Here is a 16333-nt window from a genome sequence, read left to right as displayed (position 1 = left end):
TTGTTTCAACAGTTTCAGTTCCGAATTTAAGTGTAACGTTGTAAGATACGTTCATCCAGTTAACGATGCCGAAAGCTGAGAATTCAAAGAAAATGAATCATCATCAACTCCGAAATAGCAAATGTCAAATTCCGAGTGCAGACTCTGTCTTTTGGAAGGTTATACACCAGAATAAGTTGAAGTGAGCATAGGTTGTTCTAAGGCAGGGTAAACTAACTTTTGTCATTACAAAGTTTTATACGAAGCTCTGGATCTCATTAGGTATTAGTGAATCTCTTCACGTTCCAGAGTGGAAAGAAAGGGGTAAAAGAGATGACGTTTCTCTCTCCCACTCACTCTTTCTCTCTTTATCGCATCAGTCTATTACTCTTCATCCACCACAGCGACCTACAGTGTCTTTTCAGGCTCCAAATCAAGTTCACGTTCAAAGTAGCGTGACGTGAAGATTTGGACGTTGTCTATTCACGACAATGCTTCTCGTCCAGCTTTAATTGGGGCAATAGGAAATTTTCTACAAACTTCATTGAGAATTTGATCTCACGCTTCAATCCACTTGTACAGCATGCAATTAGAATGAGAAAAAAGGAATAATTTTATTTCAAGCTCAAGTTGTCTAAGTTGAAAACTAGATAATAAATTTAACGAATAGGCAGGCAAGCAATATTTGATGCTCAGATCTTCTATTCCTCCAAAAAAAGATAATTGATCAAAAACGTTTTTCTTTCTCTTTCACTCCAATTACATTCACAATACATAATACTCACTACAATTATTATTTCAGCACTACAAACAGCCACATCAAATCAAATTAGAACAAAACGATAAACTTTAAATTTTCAGAAGAAATAATTGACACCTGTGTCAGTTGTGTTAGTAATTTCAATAAATATTTCCATATATTTATGGATTTCCTACGAATGTCTTATTAGCGGTTTTTTTTTATTTTCCCTATATTTCCTGATAGCTTATCCGATCCCGTCCTCTGAAGCTTTCCCATGATTGGTTTACTGTCTTTTCTACGAGTAGGACGTAGCTTTCGGTTTCGATCGATGCCATCAATCAACTGCTAATGATAAAAACATATCGATTTCATCAAACTGGAACGCGATCGAGAAGTTCTATTCACCGTTGTGTTCACTAACATGCTTTAAAATGTATTTTTCCTACAGTTACCCGAAAAAGTGCTCATTCCCGCATCAATTATAGTACGCAAAATACCTTATTCCCACACCCAGTGCGGGAATGTAGATTTGAGTGCGGCAAAGTACTTTGCCGCACTCCAAATTTTCAACATAACAACACAAAATAGTTAACACGCTTTATGACGGTAGAGTGCGGCAAAGTAAAAGAAATGTTGGTAAACCTGAATATTTTGATGGCTGGAAATTTTTGTAAAACAGCTGATCATTACCGTGAGATATTGGATAATGAACAGTAAATAAACAAGAAGTTTTGATAGTATTCAATATCAGTATTTTATTTCTATTCAAGTTATCATGAACGATTTTTTATGTGTGAGATGCCTATGTTTTTAACTGGAATACATTGGAAACATTTATCGACCATTTTTATGATCAAGGAATCAAGTATTTTCATATCTTTATTTACTTTTGTGTTTAGGTTACTCGTGTTAGTGATACTAAAGCTGTGATTGTTATATTTTCAAAACAATAATCTATCCATTAGGTTTGAAACATAAATATTTACACTTCAAAAAAATTTATTCATTTCTTCAACTCCCCGTAAAATCTCTATTCACATTTTCGTAGAACAACTCCAATGAATGCCGTTGATGAATAAGAAACAGAATACAGAATAGATGTTATTGAATACCGTAATCAAAAACACTGGATTTACAATAATATCCTGTTTACTCAACAGTGACTTGAATGATTGAAGTTCAGCATTTCAGGTAAATGTACTGTCTATATAATTTAATCACATTTTAAAGAATGCAGTATAACCTTACTTGGGCATATACCTAAGTTACATGCGGTAGGCTACTGAGCGCTTGGCCAGAAAAGCAGAAAGGTCTAATTATTGACAAGTTTATTCCTGTATTTACAAAGAATAAAACAAGCTGAAACTATATTTTTACACTGATATAGAGTATAATATATCATTCAGACTCAAACTTGAGGATATATTATCATTTAAGTTACGTAATTAGCATAACCTTTAGACTGTGTATTCTAAATTAAGGTTTGAAACAGTTTTGGGCAAATGCCTGTTGTTTTTACCTGAATTGTATTTGCATATGAATAAATAAATAAATAAATAAATAAATAAATATTTGGAACTGGAATAGATAGTACACATGAAAATTTCATAGAATGGTCAGGTTAGACTTAAGTCTGTCCTGAGGGCTGATCACTAGCCTAATCCTTAATCAGTCCTTGGCATATTAGCTTATTTATTTATTTACATTAATAGAAAAGTTAAAACATAAGCTTACAGCTTTGATCACATAGAAAAATTAATCAATAAAACAAATTAATGGGCACCGTATAAGTATAAGCAAAGTTTTGCTGCAAAACTTTTGTGTTTTCGGATAAAAGAATATTAAACTGTTAGTCACGGGTGAAGTATAACGTTTGTGAGGCTCATTAAAGGCTCAAAAACATATCCAGACAAGTGATATGGCCTTTTCTACACTTTCTGATGACTTCTTGTAGATGAAGTATTATTATAATTGAATCTCATATAACTTTATAATATTCATTCTATTATCATTTAGACTGAATTTGGAACAATTCTGTTGTGGAATGGTTGCAATATTCATTATCAGCATTAAAAATACTAAAGATTTACATAAACAAACATTTTATTTGGTATAGGACATGTTCACCGTCTATTACTGACTTTTCACATTCTATGGTAACTGTAGGAAAAATTTAATGTGCAATATGTGCGCAAAGTTTCTTTGCTGCACTCAAGAAACCATCATTCCGCACTCGCCTACGGCTCGTGCGTAAACGTTTCTTTTGGTGCAGCAAAGTGGCACTTTGCGCACTAGTTGCACAAATAACTATTTTGATCGCGAGCGCGACCTGAACTGAAAGTCAAATATCAACCTAATCGTTCTGTTCGTACCCTTATAAGTATTTCAACTCTCATCCTATGTTCAAAAATAAAGTATTCCCATTCTCATATAGTGGTTGTTCCTTCTCAGTCACTGTTAGAGTACGAACTGAACGGTCAAGTTGATATGAGAATTTCAGCTAGCTTTCTTCCTTCTACAAGGTGAGGCATTCAAACGGTAATATTTTGAGTATTGGAATAAGATTCACAGGAAATATTATTCATATAATCCAACAAATCGAACATAAATGAGAATTTCGGTTTTATATGGGAAAATATTAACTTTCGAATATTTCTCTAGTTGAGTAGTTACCATCAATTTGCACACAGTTTTAGTCTTACACTAAAATTCTCACTAACATGTAAATAGACTTGCACTAGGTAGTAATCATGTCATCGCATGTTTCTCAAATTCATTAAAATAATGAGTTTGCTAGTATCATGGACCGGTATTTTAATTGAATAAAAAGCGTTAATTGGGTTGAGCCTACAGAAAGTTTTTGCAAATCACCTTCAATCTGTCCAACTCATGAATAATAATAATAAACAGCAGAGAGTGCATTCATTACATTTTTATCTCAAACTTGCATCACTGATGCACTTCAGCATGACTGTGGCCAGGCTAAAGGTGCGTACAGACTTTCGTTCCGCTCCAAGACCGAACGTCACTCCAGCAGAGCGATTGATGATCGACCGGCGAGCAACAATGGTTCGACCGGGGAACGCGAGAAGATCTACCATCTTCCGTAACGTTCATGATCGGTGCGAGTAGAGAGCGGAGGCGGAGCGATTGCTGTGCGATGGTGGTACGTGGGCGGTACGAGGGAGGGGCGTGCTCGGTGCGGGTTGGAAGCACGAGTATGTGTACGCAGCTTAATACAACATATGCATAAGCAAATACAATTTGCACAGAATCTCATTATGCTGATTACTACAGAAACGTCTGTACGTAAAAAAACTGGAGCAATAGAAAAATAGAGGCGTACTATTATTTCAGTAGAAGGGTGATAACGCTGATGTTGACATGGCAATGCATCTGCGGCCTGTAATTCAGTTTGCATGTTTGGCGCCTGCAGCGGTGCCGCTGCTTGTACCCTGCTTAACGGCCGCTGCCGCTGCTTGTACCCTGCTTATCGACCGCTGCCGCTGCATGTACCCTGCTTAACGGCCGCTGCCGCTGCTTGTACCATGCTTAACGGCCGCTGCCGCTGCTTGTACCATGCTTAACGGCCGCCGCCGCTTCTTGTACCAAGCTTAACGGCCGCTGCCGCTGCTTGTACCCTGCCTAACGACCGCTGCCGCCGCATGTACCCCGCTTAACGGCCGAAATTTTCCGTCAGTCGCCTGCAACCTACCTTTTTCATCAGCTCCTGGTCTTCTATATCGAACTTGATTGCCTAGTAGACAATAGCATTCGGATTCGCTCACTAAGCTCAGGGAGATAAAATAGAATAGGTGTTGCTGTAATTAGAGAGAAATAGTTGGAGTCTACTTGCTGCCCGGTTGCAGAGTCGTTACATAAAATCAAACATGTGAGACATAGTTTAAAATCACTGAAATAAATGGTTGGTCGTTGCACAGTCGTTTGTCGAAGCCCATATCTGGAATTAGCATCGCACATATGTCACACTGCAGCTCTATTCACTTTTTTCCGTACATTTCCGTACATGCTTCTATCCAACCAATGTATTGACATCGGGGAAAGTTTCGATCGACATTACTGTGAACAGACCTGAAAGACCTCACATGAAATTGATAAACCATATGGCGAATCTTGGCTTTTGGCGAGATTTTTCACCATATTTAGCGATAATATTACAGATGACTTTTATAAACATCATTCAAAAAAAGCTATCACAACCTCTAAAATGCATTTGGCGAGTGTAGATATTGGATTTAACAGCACGACGTCGGGCCCATTACTTAAATGACTGATTATAACTATTGAAGACATAAAAATGAGCTCTTTTTGACGACTCTGCAACGAAATCTTGTGTTTAATTGGGCGTTTTCACTTTACTTGCCCCATTTCCATAGGTAAGGAAAATATTGCTTTCCGAAAAAATTAAGGTACCCCAATTTGTAAATTTCTATACGTTTCAAGCTCCCCTGAGTCTACAAAAATGTGGTTTTTGAGTATTGGTCTGAATGTGTGTGTGTGTGTGTGTGTGTGTGGTGTGTGTGTGTGTGTGTGTGTGTGTGTGTGTGTGTGTGTGTGTGTGTGTGTGTGTGTGTGTGTGTGTGTGTGTGTGTGTGTGTGTGTGTGTGTGTGTGTGTGTGTGTGTGTGTTGAACTAAAACGGAAGCAGTTAAACTGAATAAACCTATGATAAGATTATAATTGTATTAATCATGGAAGGTAAACTAATAAAGAATAGGGATTTCAACAAAATAATATGAAATATAAAGCGAATAGAATATAAAATATGAGGCCTTAGACATTATTCTTATTATTTTATGAATGGGAATGTATTTTATCTATATGTACTAACTCCTAACTATGTGAATGTATAATTCTTAACTATGAATGGATGAGTATTAAGCTATTGAAAATGGGTATAGTATAGAATATTATGATAAATCGTCTTATGCTAAATAACTTATTATTATTATTATTATTATTAGAGACATCATTTACATACATAGTATTATGACTGTTGATGACTTCAAAAATTGATCATCACCCGATTTACCAAACAATCAATTACCTACTACCGTGGGAAAACTGTACAATCATTTACCACGAGTATGCAGCCGATCAAAGAAATAAAATTAAACCTAATTCACCTACCTAAATATATTTAATATTACGAAGTTAATAACATAATTTAATGACTAATCTAGTTGCGCAAGTTATTTACATTCCGGAATTTCTTCTATATACATTATATTGTCACGTAACAAAATCTTTGACTAATAAACCCTTCATGAACCCGTAATGAATCCTTATAACAAATACGGTAAATATCTTTATCATAACTCCTTTTCTCTTTTCTCCTTCTCATTCATTAGGAATCATCTCGTTGAGTGTATAGAGACAAGGCTATAGAGTGGCGCCATACTCCACAAAAACTTATCCAATTATAACTCACGACAAAAATCTTGTCTTCAATAGACTGATCTGTTTCCTATTTTTCTCTGATCTGTTTCGGATATTTTCCAACATGACTCAAGCGTGATTTTGCATTCTACAATCATGAGAAAAACACTTTTCATTATAATATTCCAGTAGGAAACTTTTACCACAGAACGCTAGTCAAAACAAAACTATGATATCGGGTGCCAGGCTTTAATCTACAATAATAATTCTGTATTTCGCTTCTCACTAGAGTATTGTCATTTTCTCACTGCCTACAACTTCAACTAGATAAATTTACTCGACAGCGATCATGGTTATTTATCTCAAACTCAAAGTACGTGACATTTTCTCAAAACACTGGAAGAGTAATTCTCAAGGCATGATTTAATAATATTAAAGTTCAGCTCTAACTTAGCATTGATGAACTGCTGCTGCTTGCCTTCTGATTACCAACATTATGAAATTTACCAATACATTAACACATTAATAGACTACTATTACACTATTACTGATTCCCAAGTTCACTGACATTTCCAACCTTACTGGAGCCTCACATATTTCTCAACAATAAACTTCATATCCAACTAGTTTCAATTACTCTACTAGATCTCAAAATATCCCAACTTATTCACATGGAAAACTTGATTGCAATTTTACTATTCATCATTAAAAAAAATGATCATTTCATTAAAGATTTTCCTATTTTTTTTTATTTATTAATACTTTTTGACTACTTATCTCTAAAGGGTCCTACTACTGTTAATTACCTCAATTTAGTTTTCCCAACAAAATTCTATTTCCTTTTGACACGAATTTTCCTACCTATTTCTACTTTATATCCCCATTTAAATTTTTAATCAACCTTTCAACTCTCAACTACAGAATAATTTAAACTCATGCTTAACTCAAAAGATTTTTCCCTTTTCATTTCAAATTCAACTAGAAGAATTTTACTGTTAATTTTATTTTAATTTAACCCAATTAGTGTTCCAATATTTATTTCTACTTTCACTGATAATCATTTTAACATTACCTAGGTACTCGAAAAAGTTTCTCTGTTATTTTATTTGTATACCTTAACTAATCACTTTAAATATTCATTGTCTAAAACCTTCAATTTCCGTTACCATACCAAATTTCTAAGCAACTTTAAACTCAATAATACCCCTTTTTTTTTACTAATTATTACTTGTGTTTTTGCGGCTGACTTTCCTACCAAACATTAACGAACCTTTTGACTGGGCTTCCCTAAACTGCCTTATTCTGATTGTTTTCCTTACAATCACTACGAAGACTCACTAAATATTCTAGATTTCGGTTTACGTTATTCTACTGACGAGCCCCATAACTCTCGAATGAACCAGACCGTTTACTAGATACAATTAAATCTTAGCTCACACCATCTTCGGTGCCTTTCGCTAAAATTATACAATTCCACCGTACAAATTTGCAAGGTTAGTCACAGCTAAATTCCTTGATTTGTTACATGGACAACTTTCGGGCAGTGCTCCGTTCTCTCTGGACACGGACCTACACTCGCGCCGATTACCTAAATTCAACAACAACACACATAGGCAGGACATCCCCTTGTCCTCCTCTAAATCTTGAGTCTCAACTAAACAAACAAAAGAAAATCCCCACAGTCTACAGGAATCGTCATCAACACAACGGATCTTTACACTATCACTACGCATGCCTACCGCAAAAATCACACCTAAAAAAAATATCTCCAATAATAAAACTGATTCACCTTTTCGAGAATAAACATTACTGATAAAGGGACTTAACAACCTCATCTCAATCAACTTATTTTCATACAAATTCCCAAGGATTTGATTATCGTTTCAACTTTAATCTACAATACCCAATTATTTAGTTTAAACATCTCAAGGCCAAAACTACTCATCAACTTTTCAAAACTACATATCAACAATAACTAATAAAACAGTTTCCTATTTATTCTCTGATTACCTTCGATCAACCTAAACTTATCAAAAAAAATTCCTATTTTCCTCAAACATTCTCCCATAATAATTTCCGAATTTTCCTAATTTACTTGGGTTGACCTTTAAAATCTCAATATTCACTTTCACTACTACAATAATGATATTCAACTACCAGACGTGAGACCAGAATACGTACGTTGACATTACAATAATTTCTATCATCATTCACGGAATTACAGAATGCAAAAATTTATTCAGCACTAGAATCAGTTGTTTTTCACCTATGCTAGTTTCTTCTACTAATTTTTATTCTAACGTTAAACCTTTAATTTCTTAATGATCAATTTCAATATGAAGTTTCAGAATACTTTCAACTTAAGCTTCAATAATACCTGACTTTATCTTTAAGCACTTCAAAAGATTTTCATTTTAATGGATTTAACATAACTGAATAACTTTCCTGTTTCATCTACAATTATTTAAACTTCAGAAAAATTAGAGTAGCAACAATAAATTATTCATTCAACTCCAAACCCAAAATATTGACAGTTAACACGTTCACAGAATGAATTATTAAGTATAGACTCAGAAAAATTGATCTAGTATTATTAGAGTAAGTTATGAAAAATTTAATTTTTTAGCAAATTTGAATTCCAGAGATTTAAATATCTCTAGACAGCAGAGTCGGCGCAGTTGTGTGCCTAGAGAAGATAATTTTGAATAAAATTTAGAATTTAGAAATAGGCCGACACATCTAGAAAATACCTGAGTCTATACCTAATTCATGCAGGTGAACGGGCTAGAGTCAAGAAAACTTCAATTAATCTTGCCATGCCTGATTTAATAGGTTTATACTATAGAAAATCACTACAATTTGAAATAATTGAAAAATACAAACAGTTTCAATAAACATTGGCAGCTAAAATCGAACAACAGAAACAACAATATCATGTTACTTTGTTGACATTCTTCATCTGATTCGGGGGCGCATTACTATCCCCGTTTAGATAGCAATACGTCACAAAACCAAACAAGATCAGTCATAAAATAACCAATCAATTTCAACATGAAATTACTCAAGAAAGAAAAAACCCGTTGAACCCAAATTTCGTCGATAGTAACCCATATAACCCATTTCATAATAATTTTGAATCCCCACTTTTTATTGACATTCTCGAATGAACCTTTGTTTCACTACACTGCACTTTCGTTGGTTTGTACGTTGCTTTATCGTCGGGGTTACAGTACCTTGTTTTGGCGGTGAGCTTTTACCGGTTGAATTTGGCTTGACGGCGACGTCCTCTTACGTCCCTAGACCTGTCGTCTGAACGGGTGTCTTGAAGCGGTTTTACATAAAGTTGCGGAACCAAAGGGGTGGTAGTACAAGAAGTTGGTTTGGGGACACACATGAACCGCTGTAAATAAATGTATTACAGCATTAATTTCTAACTCTTCCTACAATTCATCAAAAGCTAAAACAGGAGTTTATTCTGTTATTTAATTTAGATTTTATCTTGACGTTCTGATTTCATTCTCAAAATTTAACAGATTTAAAACAAATTTACTTGCCAGAGTGTCATTGAAATACAATGTAACCTTTATGAAAACATCCGTAATAAATTAATATAATGCGTTTAGAAAATGAATACTTCATTAATTATGATGTTAACTTATATGATATTTTTCGTTTGGATTGCGAAATCAAATGCAATTTTTCATATAGTAGCTCGGCTAGTATTGTTGGAAACTTGTGCGCTAGCCAACATTTATTTTATTTATTATTTATGAACTATAGGACGGAATCCAAGTGTAAATAACGGGCATTCGCCCAAAACTGCTCAGAACCTTAATTAAAAATGAACATTCCAGAGTTTATGATTTGATTTACCTACAAATACAAGTCCAAAAACTAGTATCAACTGAAATTATGAATTTATCACCTAATAAAACAAGACACTTTATAACACAATAAAAGAAAAAAATATTGAAAATTTCACTTTAAGGAAAGATAATGTTTGCCTTATAAGATTCACCTTTAATTAAATAAAATTAGTAGACACATAGAAAATAATTTAAATTGTATTACAATTTGAGCATTCATTAATATTAATTTCCTGGAGAAGAAAAACTTTCTTCTTCATCTATTAAGATTTCTATCATAAAAAATTTACTAAATCATTCAAAAGCCTTAATGACATAAGAAAACAGAGTCTGAAAAATATAAATTAAAAAAATGTCATAAACTCAATATGAACAATTCTTAAAAGTTTCATTTCAATTTAAAGGCTATCTTCCTGACTTTCAGCAATACTCTACGATAATATATCTCCAGGAACAATAACTCAAATGTAACGTAACTGAAAACTCTCTATACTTCTGTAGAAAAAAAATTTATAATTATCTTCCATCACTAATAAAATCAAAAGGATTATTCTCAATCAATATTATTAACTTGAAAAATAACAGGCTTAATTAATTCAATACTCTTATGGAAGTTTCAATCAATTTATAACACTTAAATTATTCCCTAAATTATATTTTAACCTTATTTTACGTACCTTAGCGGTTATTTGAAGAAACAATTATTCGTACATGATGAAGAAACACAATTAAACCTTTCAGGACATGGCACTACTAGTAAATTTAAACTTTAATAAAAATAAAACTAGCTCCTACATTATATAAACTTATAAACTTGCCCAAAAAGGGCGAAACATAATGACTACATCTTTACTCTCGTAGTGCTCCTAGCAAAGTGTCCTCCGAAACGTAATCTGGTCTGTCGGCTGGGGAATCGCCCCACTACTGTATTTAGAAACAGGTCTCCTATTGGGCGAATGGAATCAATTTGACCAATCGTCGCGTGGCTTCTACAGCCTTTGGACCAAATAGTAACTGCAAAATCGGTACTTTGTTATAATTTCAATGCTTGCTGTTTTCCAACTTATCGCATTTTATGTCGCGACAAGAAGGCTAAGTTTTAGAGATAATTCCATAATCTACATTCCTCGACGACTCGGAGCCACAATTTTTAAATATCTATCATGGGAAACTCGAAGTCATGGCCGTTCATAATAGAGAGAGAAAATAATTTATTTCGCTAACTCACTTACAATAATGGCTCTAGTCTACTGCGTATTAAATTTACTATTATAACTTGGGAAAAGGCCTGAATTAAAGACAGTGCCCGGCACAGTGTGTGTGTGTGTGTGTGTGTATGTGTGTGTGTGTGTGTGTGTGTGTGTGTGTGTGTGTGTGTGGTGTGTGTGTGTGTGTGTGTGTGTGTGTGTGTGTGTGTGTGTGTGGTGTGTGTGTGTGTGTGTGTGTGTGTGTGTGTGTGGTGTGTGTGTGTGTGTGTGTGTGTGTGTTGGTGTGTGTGTGTGTGTGTGGTGTGGTGTGTGTGTGTGTGTGTGTGTGTGTGTGTGTGTGTGTGGTGTGTGTGTGTGTGTGTGTGTGTGTGTGTGGTGGTGTGTGTGTGGTGTGTGTGTGTGTGGTGTGTGTGTGGTGTGTGTGTGTGTGTGTTGTGTGTGTGTGTGTGTGTGTGTGTGTGTGGTGTGTGTGTGTGTGTGTGTGTGTGTGTGTGTGTGGTGTGTGTGTGTGTGTGGTGTGTGTGTGTGTGTGTGTGTGTGTGGTGTGTGTGTGTGTGTGTGTGTGTGTGTGTGGTGTGTGTGTGTGTGTGTGGTGTGTGTGTGTGTGTGTGTGTGTGTGTGTGTGGTGGTGTGTGTGTGGTGTGTGTGTGTGTGTGTGTGGTGTGTTGTAACAAGGTATAATACGGCACATTAAGGGGAGGTGTGTACACTAAGGGGAGACCCCGTATTGTCACTGCTTAATTTTAGTAAAAATCACTTCTACATGCTTAAAACCATGTAAAAACGTAATAAAAAAAAAATCTCCCCATTTTGTTAGTAATCTACCTAATTGGGATACACTCCAGTTCCCAAAATTGCCACCACGTTGTGCTACGATCGCTAATACACACTCACACAAAACTCATTTACGGATTGAGCATACAATGCGGGCTACTTGCATATCCCTGCAAATCCCCATCGTCTCCTCCACTGTTCGAAGTAACTGGTTTTGCTATGGCATTTGCCGTTAATTTATGAATCAGAAGCTTAGTTCCTGTTTAGTTCAGTCTCATCGATTCACAGCTTAGCGAATTCATAGTTCATTTTTCTGTTCATCCACTTGAGACATGAGAAGGGAGCGAGGATACATGCTTGCAGAATGTATTGTAGTACTGATTTTTTACTTATTTGGTACAAGTAGTCTGTAAATGATTCCTCACGGAAAAATACTTTTCGCTAACCTCACAGTCTTAAAAAATACCTGTTATTTTTCCATATAACTCAAAAACTATTCACAGTGAAAAAATCCGGAAACGTTTCCAAGAGCACAAAATTCTCTAGAATTCAACGCCGAATAAGGTTCATCACAATGAATGGTGACTGAGACATGGACTCTTGAAAACCCAATTTCCCGAGAATTTCCCGCTTTGAAGTTGGTCTATTGCTAGAATGATGGGAATGGGAGGTTTGTTAAGATTCAAGAATAGCACGTCAGTAAATTGATATTCTCGAACAGGCTTCTCTGAGAATTCACTATCTGATTTACAGAAAACTAAAAAGTTGGTAACCTAACATTATATCTAAAGATCAGGATAGGCTAAGAAAAAATGAAATTTGTCTCTTTGTTTCTCTCCATATTGCCATTTCCTTCTGTGTCTGTCAATATCCTTGCAAAAACTGTCTTGTGAACCTTAGATTGAATATTTTACTCGTGTATGGCATGATCACTTCGTGTGAAAAGACGTTGTTCCGGAGAAAAAATTTAGTAATCATACCCCGCTCAAAAAGAATCGTAGTCACTAGTTCTCATATAGGGAGGGTGACCGCGCAGGCTATTACTCAAAGAGTCAAGGCATTCCAGAATGATTCCTCTTGGAGAAAATAAAGAATGAGGAATCAGGGTTGTGTGAGCAGTGAGTCCTTCTAGTTCATATTATTAAATAATCTGATTTGGGTAGCTGAAAGTTTCTCAACAATGAAACATAAAATGAAGTACGGTACTCTATCACTATCAGGAAGCTCATTGTATAGCAGTTCCGGAATCTCTATTTTTTTTTTAATAAGCACAAATAGCAAAAACGCAATATAGCAATGTAGACCAGGGGTTCCCAAAAAAATGTTTCTATGTACTCCCTCACCTACCAGCAATGTCGAGGACCACCCCGGAATTTAGAGTTGGGATTCACTGTGAATTGTGCAATTTCTTGAATCCCAGTAGCCTACTGAGTAGCTTATATCGATACGTGGAATGTTTATTCAAATGTTATGAATGTGTAATTATAATAAGCCAAATTATTCATTTAGGATTTTCAGTTTGTGGATTGTTTCACCTATACTAGTCACAATCATAACTACAATGAATTAGAATAGAAATAGTTTATAAACGTGGGGAAGGATAGCGATTTCATCAATCGCATGTTAAATTCACAAAAGAAATTTATACACACCAAATAGATATTTACTACTCATTTTTTATTCAGAAAAAGAACTTATTTATCAATCAGGAGAGCGTTATAGATTCCCAGTTTATTTATCCCAGCTTCAATATTAATCTTGAATAGAAATCAGGGAAAATAAAATGCTATGAATCCTGTCCTTGTCAAGATGAATAAAATAAGTTGGTGCATGTATCCCGGTTTTATTCAAATACTGTAGAAATGGTCAGTTGTAGAATTGGTCCGAAAACTGTAAGTGGGGTTGTATCATACATTGAATTAGAAAACAAGCACCTGTCAGGCAGTTCTGGTTTATTACTTTGGCATTTCAAAACCTCAATTCAATCGATCTTGGCCAGAATAGAGTCTGTTCACAAGTAAAGGATTAGTTCGGAGCTTAACCAATGAGAGATTGGATATTGGATATGATAAACTATCATTTCCAAATATCTCATTTGAGAATCATTGATAATGCATTATTTGTCTGGAACCAGGTATAATCTAGTGCAACTTGCGAATAGGCTGAAAAGAGAATACCGACGACACAGATTGAGATAATTATTAAGAAAAATGCAAACGCGCTATTCATATTATAACAGAGGCTGCAAATCCATGTAGGGCTGCTTGGAGTTTCATCGATTCCCGTGGACGCAAATCAGGTGATTTGGACCAGAGTTTTGCAACTGCAGATGAGATCAGTCAGTTTTGTGTTGACTTAGTTCAGGGCATGATGATGGTTTTTCTGGGATGACTGAATTCTTAGCTACTCTTTAGAGGATTCCACTTCTTGAGGAGCATTTTGAATGGATTATTATATTAATTATAATTATGAATGGACAATTATTCAATTGAGTCGTTTATTATTGTGATAATTTCATAATTATACTATTGAAAACTAATTATCAAGGAATTTTCTTCTCATTTTCTCATTATAATTGTTTCATATGTGCATCATGTGAATAAAGATCTATTTGATTTGATTATGTGTTGATATCGATATGTGAACTGACGTTGTTGTAATATTTTGCCAATGTTCAACAATGAAATTATTTTGAATTTTGATTCACCTTAATGTGTGATTGAAATTACTTAATTAATCGGTTTTGCTATTTTGTACTTCAATTTTTTTGTTTACATAAAACTGAAATAAATGTGAAATTCTTGTATGCATAGCTTTTTTGTGAGTTCTCAACCTATTTTGTTCTATAGATGTTTGAATGAGATGTCAAGTCTAAAATGTTGAAAAATCAACCACGGACAAAAGTAGGCTAATAAAAGAACCAATTTTTGATCGTTTTATATTTATAGGTATATATGATTCTACAATGCGAAGTTTTGCATCTCAAAGTCATCAATTGATGGGCCTCCTTGATAATCACTGTCACATTTCTATCTTTTCAAGAAAGAAGTATTATTTAATATTATTCAGTACTCAACTGAACAGTATTATCTCTAATTGTGAACGTCTGTACGGAAGATATGTAGCGAAAGGAAGGACGTACAATCTCGAAATTTGAAATAGTCTATGTAATAATAATAATAATAATAATATCGAGGGTGATGCCCACATAAGCTCTTAGGCTTGTGCGTGGGTAATGATGAAAGGGATGATGATGAGAGATGACGACTAGGCTACTTTTTTGGTAGTCGGGACCGACGAATTATTGTCTCCTCCGAAAGATTGTGCTGTGGTCGAAGACTTTTTAAATTTACTAAATCATATAAGAATATTGTTTGTTCAATAATAATTAATAAATGAATTTGATAATGAAGGGTTAAGCCCATAAACAATATAATTTGAATTTTAAAAAGTTCTTTCAAGTTTATAAATTCATTAAGGATGAGCATGTAGTTCTTTCACCCAAGGGTTGCCCGACTCAAGTTTGGACAGTGTAACGTCAGAAATTTTACAAACGATATACCAGTTTGTCTATGGAAAATTGAGTCGCAGAGATTTTGAAATAATGATATTATAAATCACTCACATTTATATGGGCCCATAATATACGCGCACTCACTCATGAAGATTTGTTCACTGCATTTCTGGCATCTTTCGTCAGGCTGCATGGCATCATTAGGCTTCATTATTTGGCTCACGATTTCAACAATTAATAATTCCTTTTTAACTGAGACTTGGTAATCAAATTAAATTCTAACGTTACGGGAACTCTACATTAATTGAAATTCAGCACTCTTACATAAATTTAACAAAGAAACATTTAAAATGACAAAAAATAACAAATAGGAGTTACAAACGACTCTCCATTAGCGTGCTCAGTTAATCCCTCTCTTTCTTCCTTCTTCTCAGAAATTGAGAAGCTAGGTTTGGGGAAGAAAAGGTCACATGACCAGTTAATGACCAATCACTGGTCAGAAAAACAAATCTACCAATAGGATGGCTACAAATGAAGAGAATGTGCTCAGGTGTGCCATATAGAAGAAATAAATAATTTTACAAATAAAAACGAGAAAACAAGCAAAACAAATATAGGGGAACAATGAGCAGATTTTTCAGCAGGTCAGAATGTACAATAAACAACATAATAAAATTGAAAATCGAAGCAAGCAGTCAACAATCAGAAACAGACACGCCGGTTATCAGCTGACTGATAAGGTAGCCGGCTCAGTTTGCATCGAGAAACTAACCCTTATTGTAAACAAACATTCATTATGCTGTTATAGGTTATTCGAAAACCATTTACAACTGTTTGTGAATCTGGATCTT

General features: G+C 34.8%; 1 protein-coding gene across 1 annotated transcript in view; it reads right to left on the bottom strand.

Annotated features, from left to right (window-relative positions):
• The window catches only part of LOC111044738, a 62207-nt gene extending 46514 nt beyond the window's left edge, over positions 1-15693 (bottom strand). The window contains exon 1 of the mRNA XM_039422435.1: positions 15594-15693. Within this exon, the coding sequence (XP_039278369.1) occupies positions 15594-15693 (100 nt within the window). The remainder of the gene's footprint in view (positions 1-15593) is intronic.
• Positions 15694-16333: the final 640 nt, after the last annotated feature.

This window comes from Nilaparvata lugens, chromosome 2 (assembly GCF_014356525.2).
Source record: "Nilaparvata lugens isolate BPH chromosome 2, ASM1435652v1, whole genome shotgun sequence".
Taxonomy (NCBI): Eukaryota; Metazoa; Arthropoda; class Insecta; order Hemiptera; family Delphacidae; genus Nilaparvata; species Nilaparvata lugens.
This window is presented reverse-complemented; position numbering and strand designations above follow the sequence as displayed.